Source organism: Podarcis gaigeae, assembly GCF_964106915.1.
Source record: "Podarcis gaigeae genome assembly, chromosome: 10".
Taxonomy (NCBI): Eukaryota; Metazoa; Chordata; class Lepidosauria; order Squamata; family Lacertidae; genus Podarcis; species Podarcis gaigeae.
In genome coordinates, this window is record NC_139686.1 from 28,839,575 (window position 1) to 28,858,492 (window position 18,918).

Genomic DNA, 18,918 nt, shown 5'->3' on the forward strand with positions numbered 1-18,918 from the left:
AGAAATCCTTCCACATGATATGGAAAGCTGAAATATCAGGTGCTCATAGTCCCCAACCCTGATTATTTGTTAAAAACCACAACAACCCACAAAACACTAAGAGTCCTACTTAACAGAAGACAGTCGTCTGTTTGAAGGGCTCTCTTTCAGAATTTAGTCCTTTATTTGAAGGGCTGTCTGGTCCAAATCTGGTTTAAAGATAAAGAATTGACTGAACAGAGAGTATGGGCTTTAAATTCACCATCAACAGTTTGTACCTGGACAGCAGACCTAGTAGGCAAACAGGTGACCTAGGCACAGTCTTTCCATTATGTGATCTAATGAAGTTTGCTTAAATTGTGGGGATTATTTCCAAATCTTCATCTATGAATATGAATGAGTATATGCAAATCCATGCTGTTCTGTCCTCCTTTCCTTCAGTGATGTATTTCTATTTTTTGGTGATGTAGAAGAGGTCACTCTAACCTGAAATAAGAGCATTTATACATCTCTCCCCTCTTGGTAGCCATTGATTTTCTGTGAATCTCCTATCCCTTGTCAGTTTCATATACCTTTTAAAAAAACAGATTATTGAAAATTTCATATGTGAGCTGCCACTGGCACTTTGGTTTGATGGGGAAAGGTGAGAAAGAAACATTTTAACAAACATGCATAATATTTGTCACATTAAAAATATGAAATACGCCATTCCAGAACCACCAGTGTAATCACTGTTGTCATCATCAATATTTCATATTAAAGAATACTCATAAAACTGAGGAGGGATGGAGCCATATCATTATTATTGCTCCTTGTATTCCTGATCATTAGACTGTGAATATCATTATGTAGCCAGGATGCTAATGAGCCCAAAGAGGAGAAAGGAGTCAGCATGTGTGGGAAAACCTCAAGTTTTGCAGAAATACAAAAAATATTGGTGGGGGTGGGGGTCGGCTGTAGACCTCCCATATAAGTATTGTTGGATGCCACCCACCAAATCTCCGAGCAATGTGAGATTCCCAGGGATTTCAGGTGCTTAACCCAGGGTTCGTGTTTCCTTTGGGGAAATGATGACTGGGGTGACTTTATGGTGTATGGTTTATTTACACATATATACCACCTGAGCCTATGATGGAGGAGTTCACAGCATCAGCACCCCAAGAGGGGCCTTCTTCCTCCATGGGCACAGATATCAATCTTGGTGCTCTGCTTCTGCCTCCTCACCTTGCTGCCTTCTTCCCAGTGACATCATTCCTCCCTCCAACCTCTCTAAGCTTGATCTTCTACTAACTCTGAGTTGAGGGAGAGGAGCGAACCATCTTCCATCTCCCACTTGAGTTCCTTTGATCTTTTGTAGTCCTAATGGCTCATCCCCCAGGCTATCACCTCACGAGGAAGTTAGCCTTCCTTAATTAGTACAGTGGTACCACTGGTTAAGAACTTAATTCGTTCCGGAGGTCTGTTCTTAACCTGAAACTGTTCTTAACCTGAGGTACCACTTTAGCTAATAGGGCTTCCCGCTGCCGCTGTGCCACCACCACGCAATTTCTGTTCTCATCCTGAAGCAAAGTTCTTAACCCAAGGTACTATTTCTGGGTTAGCAGAGTCTGTAACCTGAAGCGTCTGTAACCTGAAGTACCACTGTATTTAAGACTTGTTGATTCTGGGGGATTAGCATCGTCTAGCACACAACTTAATACACATGGGTCTGGATTAATGCATATGAGTCTGGCACCCATGTCTTAACACTCCAAGCATTGATTAAATTCTATCATCTGCTCGATTCAGAGATTACAGTGGTCTAGCACCCACAAACGCATAGCACTGTGTTTTACGGTGATTGACCATCAACAGAGAACCACAGCAGAATGTCAGGTGCACTGTTTAGGTGTGTATGAAGGCAGCATATAGCCTTTCCTGCAGCAAACATTCCTGCAGCTCCGAAAATTAAAGCAAAGATTTTTTTCTGTTCTGGTGGGCTTTTGGTTTTGAATTAGATCACCTGCTGCTTAGTTTATTTGATTCCTGCTTTTAAAATCTAAAGTATCGTTAGGACAAGTAGTCTGTGTTCTGCATGAGACTTGCATTGCAGGAAGCCCAGAAGCTAAGTGGCATGCTCAGGATCCCAGCTACACTGACTCCTACCAGTGGTCCCTAGTGATGTGCTAACTTCAGAATTAGAGGCATCAACATCTGAATACCAATCTCTGGAAAACATGATCAGGGAGTGAGTGCTCTTGGCCCTCGTGACCTGCTTGTGGGTGTCGAACAGGAATCTCGTTGACCATAATCTGAAGCAGGGTGTTGAGCTAGATAGACTTTAGGTGGATCCAGCAAAATTGCTCTTATGTTCTTAGCTAGAGATAAGCAGGTGATGTTCAAATAATGAGCAGATGGCTTGTATTCTGAAGATCATTGCATCTCCACTTGAAATGGTATCAGCCAGCAGGTGGGAAATACCTCTATCTGAGATCTTGGATAGTTGCTGCCCAACAGAATGAATGGTCCTCAGTTATTGATTTTTTTAATTGAGATTTTCTCATAATACAGTAAAATTGCAGGTGCAGAAAATACAAAACAAAGGACGAAAACAGAAGACAAGAAAAGGCAATAGAAATAAAGAGAGGAAACACAGAGAAAAATTAATCAAAAGACACATTAGCAAAAAAAAAATGTTAAAGAGGAACTTTTCCACTTTTTGTTAAACAATATTTATTTTAAGCTGTTTCAGAATCATTCATTTCTTTTTCCCAAGAAAAGTCTAAGACAGCATGTGTGGGACGTTTACATAGTTACGACTTGTCCCATACACAAAACAGGCGGCAAGATATCAGACCCAACAGGTTAGTCCCATTTTGCAAGCTCTGAGCTCAGCCTGGAAGCCTGAGAATTAAGTGTTTGTGTGGGCTTGCAAAGCTGCAGGCAACATCACTGTGGCCACGAAAATCAGGGAGAGGGTGTGGACTACCCACGTAGCTTTGCAGTGAGAGCACCATCTCCCCGGTAATTACACAGCAATGGAAGTTTATCTTGGCCACAAATACACACAGAGAACCATCCAGTTCTAAAGTAGAAAGAGGTGGAAGCTCAACAACTCTGGCTCCCTAAAAAAAGCTCACTAACTTTGGTCTATCCAATGGGTAAAGGTAAAGGGACCCCTGACCATTAGGTCCAGTCGTGACCGACTCTGGGGTTGCGGCGTTCATCTCGTTTTATTGGCCAAGGAAGCCAGTGTACAGCTTCCGGGTCATGTGGCCAGCATGACTAAGCCGCTTCTGGCAAACCAGAGCAGTGCACAGAGACGCCGTTTACCTTCCCACCAGACCTGTACCTATTTATCTACTTGCACTTTGACATGCTTTCGAACTGCTAGGTTGGCAGGAGCAGGGACCGAGCAACGGGAGCTCACTCTGTCACGGGGATTCGAACCACCGACCTTCTGATCGGCAAGTCCTAGGCTCTGTGGTTTAACCCACAGTGCCACCTGCATCCCCAATCCAATGGGTAGATCACTGCTAGTTTTTTATAGTGGGACTAGATCGCAGTCTCTTGGAAGTTGGACAGCCCTGCTATAGGGGATATCTGCTCTATTGTTCTTTTTTTGTGTGGCCCATAGATTGGGGATTTTCATTTGAGAAGGCCACACCTTCAGGCCTGAAGCTTTGGTCTTCATGCCTAGCGACTGTCATTCTTTCATTCAATGGATTTATATTCTGTGTTGGGTCTATTAAGTTGTAAGCCTGCGACCAGCGACTGTCTTATCTTTGAGACTCTGTACAGTGCTTAGTAAATTGTAGGTGTTTTATAAGCAATGCACGATCTTGTATTCTACCAACTTAGCTCAAAAGTCTCCTCAAGGCACCTCAATTGCACCTTAAAATTGTGAACAATACACTGCAATGTATCCATGAACTACAATGAATTAAAGCATCATAAAATATGACACAAACAAATAGTTGCGCTATGATCCGCTACACTGCACTAACATTGAACCTGACTTCCCAGAGTGGTGAGAATAAGTGCAGAACTACCAGGCTTAGTTTTATTTGGATGTTGGAGGTGACTTACAGCATATATTAATAAATATTTGCTATATTTATTAACACCCAAACAAAGCAAGAGGGGAGGCAAACAGCTCCCCTTACAAGTAGACCCCATAACTGTACTCCAGTTAACTGTTAGCTCCAGAAAAAAACTGTTTGGGGATCTCTCTCTACTTCTTGCATCTTCCATAAACTCTGAAAGTAAAAGTGGCCATGTTGGCTCCTAAGAATAGTTCAAAAATCCATTTATCAGGCCAATCAAAACAGCACAAAATATTGTGCCTGCTTTCGAGCTAGGTCCACACTATATAAAAAAGGTGAAGGACCCTTGGACAGTTAAGTCCAGTCAAAGGTGACTGTGGGGTGTGGTGCTCATCTCGCTTTCAGGCCGAGGGAGCTGGCGTTTGTCCACAGATAACTTTCTGGGTCACGTGGCCAGCATGACTAAACCGCTTCTGGCGCAATGGAACACCGTGACAGAAACCAGAGCACACAGAAATGCTGTTTACCTTTCCACCACAGCAGTACCTATTTATCTACTTGCACTGGTGTGCTTTCGAACTGCTAGGTTGGCAAGTGCTGGGACAGAGCAATGGGAGCTCACCAAGTCACGGGGATTTGAACCATTTACCTTCTGATCGGCAAGCCCAAGAGGCTCAGTGGTTTAGACCACAGCACCACCCGCGTCCTTTACCTTTACCTTCCACACTATACATTTAAAGCACATTCAATGCACGTTTAACCGCAAGACTTCCAACTGTTGTCTTCCCGTCCCCACAAACATCAATTCCCAGCACTCTTTAAGAAACTACTGTTCTCATGGTTCTTTTCAGGAAGCCATGGGGTTTAAATGTGCGCTTGATGTGCTTTAGAATTTTCAAATGCATGGTGTGGATCGCTTCACCAGACAAGATGGCAAGGAAATAAATTGGGGAAGGGAGGGAAAAATGGATTGGGCTAACACAGAAGCCATGGAGTCTGCATCTGGTCTTGGCCTTAAGGCAGAATGGGGCAAGAAGGAGGCAGACATTCAGATGAAGCTCTTTAAGGTGCTAGACAGGTTTCAGGTAGTTGCAGCAAGGCCTGCTGGGAAGAAGAAGCAGAACAATAGTTTGATTTCCCCATCAGACACAAGAACTGGCTTCTGCCCAGGTCTGTCTCCATCCGTAGGCAAAATGCATAAGCTCCTTGATAAGCAGAGAACAGGAATCCAAAGAAACCAGGCAGTGTTTCTACCAGCAAAGGTGGAGATTAATTTTTGGTGGCGTGCTAGACAGTAAGTCAATAGATGACAAATTGGGTAGCTTCACCCAGCTGTCAGAGGGAACTGTTCCCTCACAGAATGAAGTCCCATTTTCTGGTGGCATAAAATCCTCTTTCTCCGGTTTATTATCCTCCCTTGTTGAATGGCTAAATTTGGCATTTTCCAAGTCACAGGAAAAGCCCATGTTGGCCCATAAGAAAGATTCTCATTCCATATTAGGGATTCCACCCCTCCCCCCCAAAAAAAGGTCTTAATGGTTAGTTCCCACTGATGAAATTTCAGTGGATTAGCCTGGACTGTTAACAATCAATCTGCATAAAAAAGGGAGTATTCATGATAGTAACTTTGAAATTTGGGCTGCTTTTTTAAAAAAAACCTGTGATGTTCTGTTGCCACTTCTTTGTGGTCATGACAACGGAGAATTAGATGATGTGGTTACTCCCCTAAGGCAGTTCTACTTCACACCCACACTATATATTTAAAATGCATGGCTTCCCCAAAAGAATTCTGGGTACTGTAGTTTACTCCTTCCAGAGCTATGATTCCCATCACTCCTAACAAGCGACAGTTCTGAGGATTCTTGGGGGGGAGGGAACCATGTATGGTGTAGACTTGACCTTATTTCTGATTTCAGTGTCATGGAGACGGGGAGCAACCACTGTGTAGAATCAACCCCAGTGTCAGGGCAGCACCCCAGTACATAGGCCGCTATTGTATTTTACTATTATTTCTAATGCTTAGAATCTGTATGTGCATAAGGAAAAGGGAATGTGGCTCTGGCCTCACCAACATTTGGCTCCAGCCCTTCCCACCGCTGCCATGGAACCCCTCCAGAAGATGCGTCGTGAAGGGGAGGCAGCCCTCAGCTTGAAATAATGTTCCCTATTCCTGCCGACCTGCTCCAGAGCAGGAGCGTCCATCTTGGATTGGCTTGAGGAGGCCAGGGATAGTCTTTACGATGGCCCCTCCTGTCAGCACCAAAGACCACCAGTCACCACTGGGTGCCTGTGCCAAGCCTAGTTCATGCCTATATGCCCATTCTTCAATTACTGCAACATCCAGGGATGTTTTGATGAGTGAATAGGTCTTCTCGGTCCTTGTTGCATAGAAAGCATTCAATTGAATTAATATACTTGTTAACACTCTTTCTGGTCTTGCCACCGTTCATCATAATTAAAATCTCTCTCAGGTGCCGGGCAGATGTTGCCAGGTGCTTTGGGGGCCAATGTCTTAGGAATGACTCACACAAAGGTGTGGCAGCCTAGGTAGCAAGCACTGGGTTTCAGTACATGTTTCTGATGCAAGATCTCCTGTAGGCAAGGGAAGGTTGGAGACTGATGGGGAACTCAATGCTAAAAGAGGAATATAACAGAATTGCTTCTGTTGGTGGGGGGGAGTTGCAAGGAGTGACTTTTGATCTATTTAATTCTCTCTGTTTCCTTCCTCTTCCCCAAATTGATAGATAATATCTCTCTTCTGGTCTGCAGACTTCTCGCATGTCTAACCCAGCTTCTGTGAAGCTGAGGGTGGAGACAGTTTATAGCCAGCAAGAACAGAGCTAGTAGCTGAGACCAGCGGGTGAGAACCAGAAGCTTTTTGTCCAGGTGAGAGAATAGCATTGGACTTGCTCGTCTGTAAAGAGGCTTCCTTAACTGCCCTCTCTGTAGTTGCCAGTACTTCCCTGATTATCCCAAGTTGGACAGTGATGTTCATTGCAAGCCTTCCAACGTTTCTGGTTGGGAAAGCGGGACATACACACCCACACACCTCCCACCCCACCCCACTTGAACTCTGTGTGCCTGATTTTCCACACATGCACCGATGCAGACTTTTCAAAAGGGAGAAGCAGCAGTGCAAAGCCGTTTCTCACTCTCAGCAGTGATCTGTCATTCAAAAGCACTTTTTTTTCTTTCCCCATCCCTCTTCCCCATCTCCAAAACACTTTTGGGTGGGCACGAAATTGACACCAGGCCAGAAACAGCTTGTTGGCTCCCATAGTCAATTTCATGATTCTGTTGACTTAGATGGAATTGTTGACAAAGATGGCTGTAATTCAGAGGCCTTGTTACTGGCATACAGTTATCAATCTGCAAATGCTACATTGGGGCTAGTGCAAAGGTAGTAGGGAAGTCGCTCTGTTGCTGAACAAGAGTTGAGAATTATCCCTCCCCACAAGATTTCCTTTTTTCCTGTCCTGTGCTACCACCACCCACCAAAGTTCTGCAGTGCCTCCTGTCTTTTGTATTACACACCATCAAACTGTTATTAAACTCTGGAATTTATGCTAGAGGGCTAAAATGATATGTGAACCATTAATGCTGTTGCCATAAGCATAGAGAAACGAACCCAGTAGAGGAAGAAAGAAAGATTTGTTCTGAATCTCTTGGAAGAGCTTCAGCCTATCTTGTGATGAGGGGAGGGGGTGGAAGCATACAAGGCGAGCAAAGCCACACAAACCACAAAAGCAGACGTTTGGCCTGCAGCCTGGTTTTGCGCCGCTCTACAGATTTAATTATACAGATGCTGCTCTTGCAGAGAAGTTATTTCGTCCCCCCTTCCAAAAGCATTTTCCGTTCAGAATGAGTCACAATTGGTCTGGTCTACCAAATGTGGGTAGATTTCAAAAGATGCGGAATTTTCTGGAAGGGCCTTTTGCACCAAACTGTTTGCTCGCCCTTTTTGAAAGAAGCACTAGGGCTGCCTCAAGACACACCCAGCCAAGGATGGATGGGAGGTTTGGCCACCAGCTGATCAAACCCTGAGACCCCAAGTCGGCAAGCTTCACCTTCTTCCCCTTTTAGCAGCCATGCATGAGCCATCCCCACCTGGTGGCTTTCTCAGGTGCTTGAGTGTGGGTGCGGATTAACAACAGGGATTGGCCGAGATGCACCAAGCTTCACCAACCTGATGCCCTCAGATGTTTTGGACTACAACTCCCATCAGCCCCAGCCAGCACGCTGGATTCCATTCTGTGCTGGGTGCTTTAGCAGAAAAGTAAGACCAATCTTTGTTTCTTGATACATGCGTTTCCGCTGTACTTATTAGAATGATTACAAACAACACTTGCCCCCACATCCATCCAGCAGGCTCTCCTATCATAGTTGCTGAAAAGTTGCAACACTTATCTTCTCGGTGGGGAGCTGAACCAGAGATCCTTGCATGCAACATGTATTCTCCTGTATTTCTGCAAAGAAGAAATCACCAAACCAAGAGTCAAGTCAATGCTATCAAGCACTGACTGGCTGCTAGCGTGGAAGGGGTGAGGAAGATGCCTCGATTTGAAACCCACATGCGCAAGCCAATGTTCCTTGCTGTAACATTTGAGAAGACTGTCCCTCTGTTTGGCGGCACACATCCAGCACAAGAACAGCGTGTGAACATACTCACTGGACAATATGAGCACAAACCAAGCAAGGGTTAGAATTTTCAGCAATAACCCTTTGTTCTTGCAATATGGAATAAGTGCAGTGATATCCTTCCCTCACATACTGGAAGTTGTGAGACGGGCTGTTGGCTTCTACTGAATTTGTTCTTAATTTCACCTGTTGGGGTATATGATGCTGCCTGTCTGTAGTACATTTTTTCTGTCGGGTACTACAAATCGAAAAGCTGGCAGTCTGGAGACTGAGATGTTGCGAGGGAACAAGCCAGCCACAGTTTGAAGCGCTTAGTGTCACTATAGACTTATATAGTAACCCTGTCATATAATATCTTTAATGAAGGTGTGAGGAATCTTTGGCCTTCTCAACTGCAGGGTGTGTGTATATTTTGATGCCAGTATTTTCTATATTCTTGGAATGGGCAAGGAAATTGATCCTTCATTGGGTGGGGCTGTCACTATTGGGTTTCCCAACCTTACCCTGGTTGTGTTTAACATCCACCTAGCTGGTAACAATGGGCTGGTAACGAGGTTAATCTTCCAATATGGTAGCTAAAAGCATGGGACTAGGGTGTGGTATGGTAGCTATTTCAGATGGATAAATGTGGAGAGCAGGGGTGTGGCCCTGTATATGTGTCATGCAGTTGAGGCCCTAGTGGTGGCTTTGGGACAGAAGAAGCCATGCATGCCAAGATGTGCAAAAACTAAAGAGGACTAGGGTTCTCTTTCTCTCGCCACTCCAATTCTGGAGATGATGGCAAAAAGGAGCAAATATTTAGGTTTAAAATCTCAAAGTGGGAGAAGAGTTGGGCGGCAGAACCAATTATTAGAAGATGTTGTTGAGTGTCCATCACTGCTTGTTGGACAAACATGTGATAAGTTGATTTGAGCATGGATAATGGCTTAAATAGTCAAGACACTTCCAGCTCAGTAAATCCTGTTTTTTCCCTGCATTTCAGAGCTGTGAAGCCACATTAGAGTGTTTGGCCACAGGCCACAAACTTAACTGTCTGTAAAGTTTTCAAACATTTTCATATCTGTGTTACATAAATACACGCCGTTTCTTCCATACGTTGATTTTATTCTTTTGCCTTCTTCTATAAAGGCCGTTTATTCCAATATCTCTCTGCATCTTTTGGCTTCGGTACTTCTAACTGCTCTCGGCTCTTTTTTTAAACAAAGAGGCCCGGGACTATGCCTGCCAACTGCCATGTTTAATTTTTAAAAAGATCCTGGACAATAAAACCCTCTCATTGTAAAACTATTTTTCCACTGGCTTCGTCACTGCCGCACTTAGCTGGATGTTCCCTCTCCCAGCAAATGGCTGGGATGCATCATGAAAGCTGCCTTCAGCATCCACAAGGAAGGCTGTGCCACATCCCCCACAAATAGCTGCCGCCACCCCCTTCTCCGCCCATCTTCTGCTGCTGCCTTTGGATTGGTCGTTGGAGCTTGTGACTCCTCAGCTGCTAGCCTATATAAGGGCAAGGGAGTGGCACTCTCGTCCCCCACAACTTTGAGCAAGGACCCAAGTGAGCTACAGGAGCAAACAGCTTGGAAGGACAGCATCATGCCTGTGAGTCTGGGGAGAAGGTGGGGGGCAGCTGGTGGGTATCACTGACTGCCCACAGGGGCAGGCGCTCCAATGCACCAAGGGCTCTGGAGTGCCAGCCTCTCTTAGCGCTGGAAATCTGCAGGCATGTCAGCGAGGCTGAAGGGAGAGAGTCCTGCTATCGATTGATGGTGCTTTTTTTAGGAGTTGTGCTGATTCATCTGTAGTGAGATAGGTTGTTTGGCTATTAGACTGTGCGTTCTCCTCACATGCCGCAATCAAGAGGAGGGTTGTGGTCAGGGGAGAACACCATAGCAATGGGGATCCTGCAACCCTCTCTTTCTCAGAAGAGCATGTTTGTAGCAAAGTGAAGACTGGAGTTCTGCTTAGATTTGCATTTGCGATGATTCATTTTTCCTAGTCTTCAGCCTATAAGCTTCCCACCACACACAGAGACATGCACCAGATAGGGAAAGTTGCTGGAACTAGCTACTTCAGCCTATCTTGTGCCCAGACTCTAATCCCATTTTTGAAACCTGCTCGGAGCCCGGAGTAATAATGAATGAATTATAAGCACTTAAAGGCACCTGTTGGATGTGAGAGATGGGAATGTTCAAAGGCAGCTGGGCGTGGCTCGGAGCATCTGCCAGCGGCCAGTTAAGCCTTTCCCTTCTTGCTAGGAGGAAAAAATATGTATCATTTTCACTTCTTTCTTTCACTTCTAACTTAGGCTGCCACCTTCTTGTTGCTGGCCCTGCTCCCAACACAGGAACTAAGATGAGGGTGCTTTTCCTCCAGCTCTTTCTCTGTGGCAGGAAAAGCCCCACTTGTTTAATTCAGGCTGCTGCTTAAAAGGAGCAAGGTTTTATACCCATTTTACTGATTGGATGGCTGAGGTTGCAAGTGGTGCACTAACTTTTCTGTTCATCTGAAGCAGGAGAGGTGAGGACCATACTCCCTTGCATGGGGTATCAGGGAGTCTGGAAGCAGGACACTCAGAGCCACATGCCCAATAGTCTGGGCTGATGGGAGTTGTAGTTCCAACATCCACAGGTTTCCCATCACCGCCCGACAAGCTGGTGCTTAAGAGTGTCCTGGTTGATTTAATTCATCTGATGAAAACAGACTCTTGCCTGCCAAACCTAATGTCACAAAAATTGCCAGATATTTAGTTATTTCAAGACTAGGTGGAAAAAATTATTAACCTGCTTTGGAGCTTAGGAATCAAATGTGCTACATGCCCACATTTTTGTTTCGGATTCTTTTTGGTGGGTGATGAATAACGTGACATCTTCTTTCATTAGAGATGGCCCTCTGGGTGCTGTTGACTACAACTCCCATCATCTCTGACCGCTAGCCATGCCGGCTGGGGCTGATGGGAACTGGAGTCTAGTGATATCTGGAGAGCCGCAGATTCCCTGTCCCCCTCTTAGTTAAGCAGGAAAATGGGGGCAAGTTTCCTGAGGGCAGTTCATCTGCAATAATATAATCAGACCAGAATTTACTGCTGCTTGGCAAAGGCAGAGAACAAATCACTCCTCTCTCAATTCCTTCTCTAGGGAATTACTTGCAGCAGCCTGCATGTGGCCCCCGGCGTCCGTCTTGCTGTGAAAGGTGATATCCCAGCAGGAGCTAAGAGGTAAGCTGGTTTCATAGGGAGAGATTACCTTTGGGCACGCAGACATTCCAAACTTGCATGGGCCTTGGGAAGCTTTGGCTCTCATGGCTTCCCCCAAAAATCCTGGGCATCGTTCACAACATACTGAGAACTCTGTTGCAGACCTGCACTGCCCCTCGTCTTCCAGATATCCAAACTCCAAGGGATTCACCAGAATGACTGTTGAACTAGCGTGGAGCACTAGGGCTCATCTCCATTGTCGTTTAACAGTAATGATGTTCCCTGTATGACATTCTCCTCAAAATCACTGGCTGCCCACCCCTTTCCCTGCTCTTAATCCAGATTTTCTCATTCCCTCTCCTTTCTGGAGTATCCTCGATATGAGAAAGTCTGGATTAAGGAGAGAGAAGGAAGCATGAAAAGGCAGTGGTTGGAAGAAAATTTCATATACACAACAGGGAATTAATGAAGACTCAGGAAACTTACTGCCCACCTTATGGATAAGTCCGTAGCTATGCCCTTGGAGGCATGGGAGGGAGGAGGGAGACCTAGGGGTAAAACTGCTCCCCATTAAGCTACAGAGAGGAAGCCCATTTCCCTTGGTCTTAGGGCGTGTCCACACCAGAGCAAAAGGTGGACCCCATCCCAGGTTGTCTCCAGATCTCCTCCCTCCTTAATCTTTTTTTCCTGATCCTGGCCATGTCAGACATTCTAAGGATTGGGGGGACACACACACCCGCATTTGAAAGGGCAACCCTGAGATGGGGAGGGGGTTGTGTAGAGGATGCTGTGTCCCAACAGGAATGGGGAAACAAGTCGGTGCAAATACACATTTTTCTCCATTGTGGAGAAACCCTTGCTTTTGTGGAAATTGCCAAGAAGGGGAAGGAGTAATGCCCACCCCCAGCAGTATTTTCCAGTGCGTTACATCGGAACTTAGACCAGCTCGTGGCCTCGCCTCCCCCATGCTTGTGCTGCTCCTGCCAAGAGCCTAAACAGAACCAGATGTTGGAAGCAACCATCCTTCTCCCTCCCCCCCCCCACATCCGCCCCTTCAGTCTCCTCTTGCAAAGCCTTTCTCCCCTGAATGCCCACTGTACACAGTCAAGACCCACTTGGTGCTGTTGCCAGGAAGAATGTACATCTTCTCCAGACGAATACACTGCTTTTTCCTCTTTCCTCATTGTGGTTTTCCGCTTGGGAGTCCCTCCTCTGTCCCAGATTTACAAGCGTCTCGATTTTGTAGGGCAAGCTGTACAATCCATCCCACAGCAATCAGGGTAAGCATTTAAACGAGAGCACAGAACTTTGCCTACTGTCAAGGAGCAGCCACAGTTGTGTAAGAGCAAGGAATGTGCAGGGGGTCGGAGATGCAAATAGCAGCCCACAGGGGGCTTCACTTAGCAGCAGTGGAGCATCTGGGGTTGGCCATTGGAACCAAAGTCCAGGGTCCAAAGCCAGCACACTCATGAGGCTCGGTGAGGCAGTCGCCTTGGGTGGCAGGCAGAGCTAGGAGTGGCGTCAGATCTGGACCACTCCCTGCCTCCTCCACTGCTGCTGCCTCCAACTCAGCCACTACCACACCTCCTCCAATATTCCCACCACTGCCACCTGCTCCTCTTCAGCCTTCTTTTTCTCTCCGCTGCCACCTTCACCACTCCAGGGCTTCACTGGGCAGCCTCTTCACGTGAGGTGGCAGCAGAGAAAAGGCAGTGCCTCCCTCCGCCATTTTCCTTTTTTGCCTCAAGCGGCAAAATGTCCTGAGCAGGTATGGCAACCTCTGCACCTGTGTGGGTACTGGCATGCCAGCCCAGGACTTAATGCCAGAGCTAAGTCAGACTGTTGCTCCATCTAGCTCTAAACCGCCTGCAGTGACTGGCAACAGCTCTCCCAAGATTTCGGGAAAGGGTCTCTCCCAGCCCTTTCTGGAGATACCAGGGATTGAACCTGGACCTTTCTGCATCTGAAGAAGATGCTCTGCCACAGAGCCACCGCCTTTCCCACGTTGACCTACGTATACCTCTGAAATACTTAAAAATGCACGCCAAGCCGCTTCTAGATCTCACAGAGTGGTGGAGTGCAGATAGGGGCGGGAAGAAGACGGAACATTTGCCAAAAGAATCTGCATGTTTGAGACACCCCCCTAATCCGCACCATCTTGGATTCAATCCTGAGCAAAGTTTAGCTTGTGGGGATTGGATTGAGATGAAAGGAGAAGAGTTTATGAATCAGGGGTGGGGAATAAGGGCTCTCCTAAAGCAGCAAACTGAAGGAGGCTGCAATTGCATAGGCCAGAAACCAGCCCCATCAAAGGCCCAGCTGAGTAGTTCTGCTGGCTGACAGATTTCTTTTGCCAAAAAGACAGTAGCGGAGAGACAGCACCACACCCCTTTCTGTCTGCTGCACATGCTACAGCAGTGAAATCTAGCCACAGGAGGTTGTTCTAGTGCTTCCAGAAGACAAGGGTTGGAGCTGCCTTTGTTTCTTCTGAATTCTCATTATATGAGGAACTGTAACTGTTCAAAGAGAGGGCTTGATGAGCAAATGTTGGGAAATTCCAGCAATGCAAGAGGAGGTCTGTGGTTGGACAGCAGGGGGCCTCAGGGCCAAATCAGAGGGATTTTGGCTCCATCACTGGGAACGCTTGAAGGTGAACATGCCCAAACTCTTCCCATCTCCTTGTGATACCATCAGTGAAGCTTCCTAGTTTTTCATTCCCCAAACCTCCCTGGCTTGCACCTACATGGTGACGCCTCAAGGGTAGGGAGGATCACTCAAAAGAGGCAGATAATATTCTTCGATAAGGAGAGGTGTTGTGGAATTGCTTCAACTTGCCTCTAGGACAGGTAGAAGCAGCTTGCATTTTTCCATGAATAGAAACTGAGCAGAGGGATGGTCCTAGATCAAGGAAGCTTAACTTGTAGCCCTCCAGATGTTGCTGGATTGCAACTCCCATCCCCCCTGGCCATTTGCCATGCTGGTTGGGAGTTGCCGTCCAACATCTGGTGGGCTGTTGGTTGCCCCCACAAGATGATCTCCACAGTTGTGAACACATGGCCATGTGCTGTGGCTCCATTGTGCTCCCACCGCTGGTTTTTGAATCCCTGTACACACAATAATACCCACAACGTAGAGTAGCTTCTTGTGCAATACTGTGGCTTGACGTGTTCCCCACTCCAAAGCCAGCTTGAACCCAATTTGAAAATGTAAACCATAATCCATTGGACAGAGGCAGTCCCACCCCCTTGCAAAGGTGCCAACTTGAGTTGAGTAAAATATAATCACAAGATGCGGTGCGCACACACCATTTGAATTGCAATGCCCATCAATGGGGGGAGGCTGGCGCCCTCAAATACTTTGGGGGGAGGGCTGAAGGGACCTCAGCACCTAGGAGTTGGCTTCTACGTGTGGACAGACAACTTGGAAACAAATCCAAGCGTACTGATGCACCTTGAAACACAGTGAGGGGAGGGAAATGACCTTGCTGAGTTTTAAGTAGGCAATGTCTACGTAGCCTAATTCTATGAGTCTGTGAAGTAACTTCTGCTATTGCAGCTTGTCTTAGGAAGGAACAAACGTCTCTTTTCATGAAGCTAGCCTTTTTATCATCATTTAAAGCAGAAAAGCACTGTGTGCTTAATCCTTTCCCCACTGGCTTGTTTCTCCATTCCAAATCACTCCCCGGCACCTCTTCTCTCTGTGGGAAAAGGCACCATTTGTCCCAGAGAGAGTGCCAGCTCTGCTATGCAGCAATGGGTGAACCAACTTGCTTCAGGTGGCACTGAGCATGGAGCAGCTGCCACTGTGGTTCTCTGGGCAACTCTGAAGTAAACGTGGAGACACTAAGGGCTCCTCCACATGACCTATTTATTGAGCATCTCTCCTGATTTGCTAGCACAAAGATTGCAGGGTATGTGTGCTTGTATGCGTTTAGATTGCACCCAGTCTTCATTGAGCATTTGAAGAGCGTAGCAGTGGATCCCTGAGACATGAGGGCTTTGCAGTTAACTTCTGCTGCCTGTTTCAGTTGGGTCATCAACCTGGGCAAAGGCCAAAATGACATCATGCTGCATTTCAACTCGCGCTTCGATGCTCACGGGGACATCAGAACCATTGTCTGCAACTCCAAGATCAACGGGAAATGGGGCCAAGAACACAGGGAGACCAACTTCCCCTTCCAAGAGGGCAGCAGTGCGGAGGTGAGACTCGGATGTGCACAGGTTGTGGCAGGGGAAAGGGGGGGACTGCATGTGGGTTTGAGTGGGAAAGTGTCATAAGGAGAGGTGACAAAGCCACGTTTGAAAGCGGCATGGATGGAGGACTCTGTAATGCATGAATATGGGGTGAAGGTGCTACTGAGGTTTGGAATGGAGGCCCAGTTCCTATGCAACTGATCCAAACTGAGGTGATGCTTCCTGTCTGTGCACTTAGCAGCTGAAGGAGAAGCAAACATTCAACAGGTTGAGCTGCCTTGGAATGCAGATGATAGAGATCCTCAGGCTTTTGAGACGCTCCCCAGGCCACAACCCTTGACACCCTCTCTGTGTGCTTTGGCCTGGCTGAATATTTCCTCAAATTCTGACATTGCCTTTTCCTTGCCTGGATGGGTGCTAGGGACAGGTGTGTTAAGTGTGTGCATAGTAACTAACCTGCTGTCCAAAGGTGACATTTACCCATTTTGTGTCACCTGTTTTGCCTCTGGCCCTAACCAACGCTGGCCTGTGGCCTGCAGGCAGTTGCCCAGGAAGGATAACGGCCCTCAGTGTGTGAGGGGGCAGGGAGTAGGATCCCAATCCTGTTAGTATGGAAAGGAAACACTACCTGCTGGACATCTGCCTCTTCTTCTGTTCTAAAAAGGCCCAGGAATTCTGTCAAAAGCCAGCAAGCCCAGGATAGATGTGCATCTTCCACTAGCAGCCATCAGTCCAGTCGCTTGATAACTAGAATGATAGAAGAGTTGGAAGGGAACACAAGGATCATCTAGTCCAACCCACCCCAAAAAACAATGCAGGGATATTTTGCCCAACATGTGGCTCGAACATATGACCCTGTGATTTAAGAGTCTCATCCTCTACCAAGTGAGCTATCCCTCTCAGCAGTTGGGATAACTGATGGTTGGTGCTCTTCTCATGCTGAAACCACGCCACCCCACCCCTTTTCCCCCCTCCTCCAGGTGCTCTTCACTCATGACAAAAACGAGGTGACCATCACATTGCCTGGCAACCATGAGTTCAAGGTCCCCAACAGCGCTCACATGGAAGGCATTGAATATGTCTGCGTAGAAGGCGACTTTAACTTCAAAGGCATATCTCTCGGTTAAGCCTCTCCCGGTCTTGTCTTGCTCACCTCTCCTGCTTAATAAGGCAGCAAAATAAACACAGCTGAATTCTGGTGTAAACTGGTGATGTGTCTTTCTGAGTCTTTGCCACATGGTTCTTCCAGGGCCATCATTGCCATGGAGGCAGATGGTGTTTGTGGTCAGTAGTAGTAGATGCTTGTGGAATTTGCAGGGGGGGGGGCAAACTAAGAGCCAACACTCCTGACCTGTCTAACCGCAATTCTAATTTTTTTAAAAATATATATATGCAGGTGCACATTTCATTTCTTCATTTTATTGTTTTAATGTGGCCTGCGTCCAGTAAACATAGAGAGGGGCAAGGAGTTAAGAATAACACCGAGGTCTGATCTCTCTAGCCACTGGAAGCAGTGGAGGCTGATCGGGGGTGGGAATGGGGCAGCATCCCTCCACCTCAGTCTGCACTCAGCATCATCTGCCTGTCCAAGCCCAAGGGGTGGCCATGCTTGGTATCTTCCTCCTCCTTAGTCTCCATGTTGCCCTTGCAGAAGGATAGGGACAAAACTAGAATAGCCCATTGGCTCTAGCGCCACCTACTGCTGATCTCCCTGCTTTCTGCCCTATCAATGGGCACCAGCCATCACAGCCTGCTTGGCCAGTTGATGAGACTCCTCCATCAGGTGCTGCTCACATGTTTTTAGGCACCAGCGCTGCATCATAGGTGTGCACAACACACAAATGCACATAAGCCTACTGGGGTCATCAAGTGCAAGAGCGGATAGTGTTTTTATTTACCTTGGGCTGCAGCCAATGGTAGTCATACTCTGAGTAGATCCATTGGAGTTAATGTCAGTGGATCAGTTGAGAATGCATTGGTGGGAGACAACCCCTTGAATAGTTTATTTTACACACACACACACACACACACACACACACACAAGCACAAGCCAACTAAGTGCAATACAGCCATCTTCTCAGGAAAACTCTTCACAAAGTTCAAGAGGTCAAGACACAAAGACTTTAGCAACTAATCCACACCTAATGACCCACCTAAGTGGTACTCAGGATATCACTCAAGAAATCACTCAAGGTATCTCTCAAGTAATTAAGGAACAAAAGAAGAAAAGGCACACTAGCCTGGGAACTTCCTCTCTGCCCAGAACATTGGAGGCTAGACACCACACCCCCTCTACAGTATTTATAGGAACTCAAACATTGAGATCCCGCTCTGTTCCAGTAACAAGAAGCCGAAAGCACCAGCCTGAAGATGACGAGTGAGACCTCGTCGAAACGTCGCCTAGACACCCCAACTTTTACACGGGAAGACACCCGAGGACACCAAAACCTGCATATATATATATATATATATATATATGCATGCTTTTTAAGGAGAGGTCTCCTGAAGTGGCATGCAATTGTGTTTTAGAACACAATAAAAGCCTCAAGAAAAACATAATAAAAAGTGCAGCACGGACCCTTTTGGAAATAAGGTGAAGAGTAAAGCCCGGTCAAATTCACTCAGATGTGTAGTGATCTGGGGTGTCAGAGACCCTTTACTATTTCTGCAGAAGGGACCCTGTCTCCAGCATCCTAGAACTACACAATCAGCATGGAAGGGGAACTTCTTAGCTTTTGTGATGCTTAAGAGTCAGCCAGAGTGAAAGGAGGCGAGCCAGCCATGGAGGACTGGCTCCTAGGGAAGATCACCAGGGAGAAGTTGTCCTGTATGCTCCAAAGCTAAGCATTTAGGAACACCGAAAACACAGGTTCTTCAATGGTGTGCAGGT

The 18,918-nt window shown here is 46.7% G+C and overlaps 1 protein-coding gene and 1 long non-coding RNA gene across 2 annotated transcripts in view; one reads left to right on the forward strand and one right to left on the reverse strand.

The window, feature by feature from the left end:
- LOC310826441 overlaps positions 1 to 18,918 on the reverse strand; it is a 209,165-nt gene that overhangs the window by 97,678 nt on the left and 92,569 nt on the right. The window lies entirely within an intron of this gene.
- Positions 9,987 to 17,233, forward strand: LGALS1 (galectin 1). Its single transcript, XM_083701202.1, has 4 exons — positions 9,987 to 10,241; positions 11,777 to 11,856; positions 15,863 to 16,034; positions 17,009 to 17,233. The coding sequence occupies exons 1-4, from the start codon at positions 10,002 to 10,004 to the stop codon at positions 17,153 to 17,155; spliced, it is 639 nt and encodes a 212-aa protein (XP_083557328.1). The 5' UTR covers positions 9,987 to 10,001; the 3' UTR covers positions 17,156 to 17,233.

Bases quoted from the DNA above. Each gene is read 5' to 3' on its own strand.
- LGALS1 (XM_083701202.1), top strand. From the start codon at position 10,002: ATGAAAGCTGCCTTCAGCATCCACAAGGAAGGCTGTGCCACATCCCCC. The intron at 11,857-15,862 runs GTAAGCTGGTTT...TGCCTGTTTCAG, and splicing joins ATCCCAGCAGGAGCTAAGAG to TTGGGTCATCAACCTGGGCA. The intron at 16,035-17,008 runs GTGAGACTCGGA...CCCCTCCTCCAG, and splicing joins AAGAGGGCAGCAGTGCGGAG to GTGCTCTTCACTCATGACAA.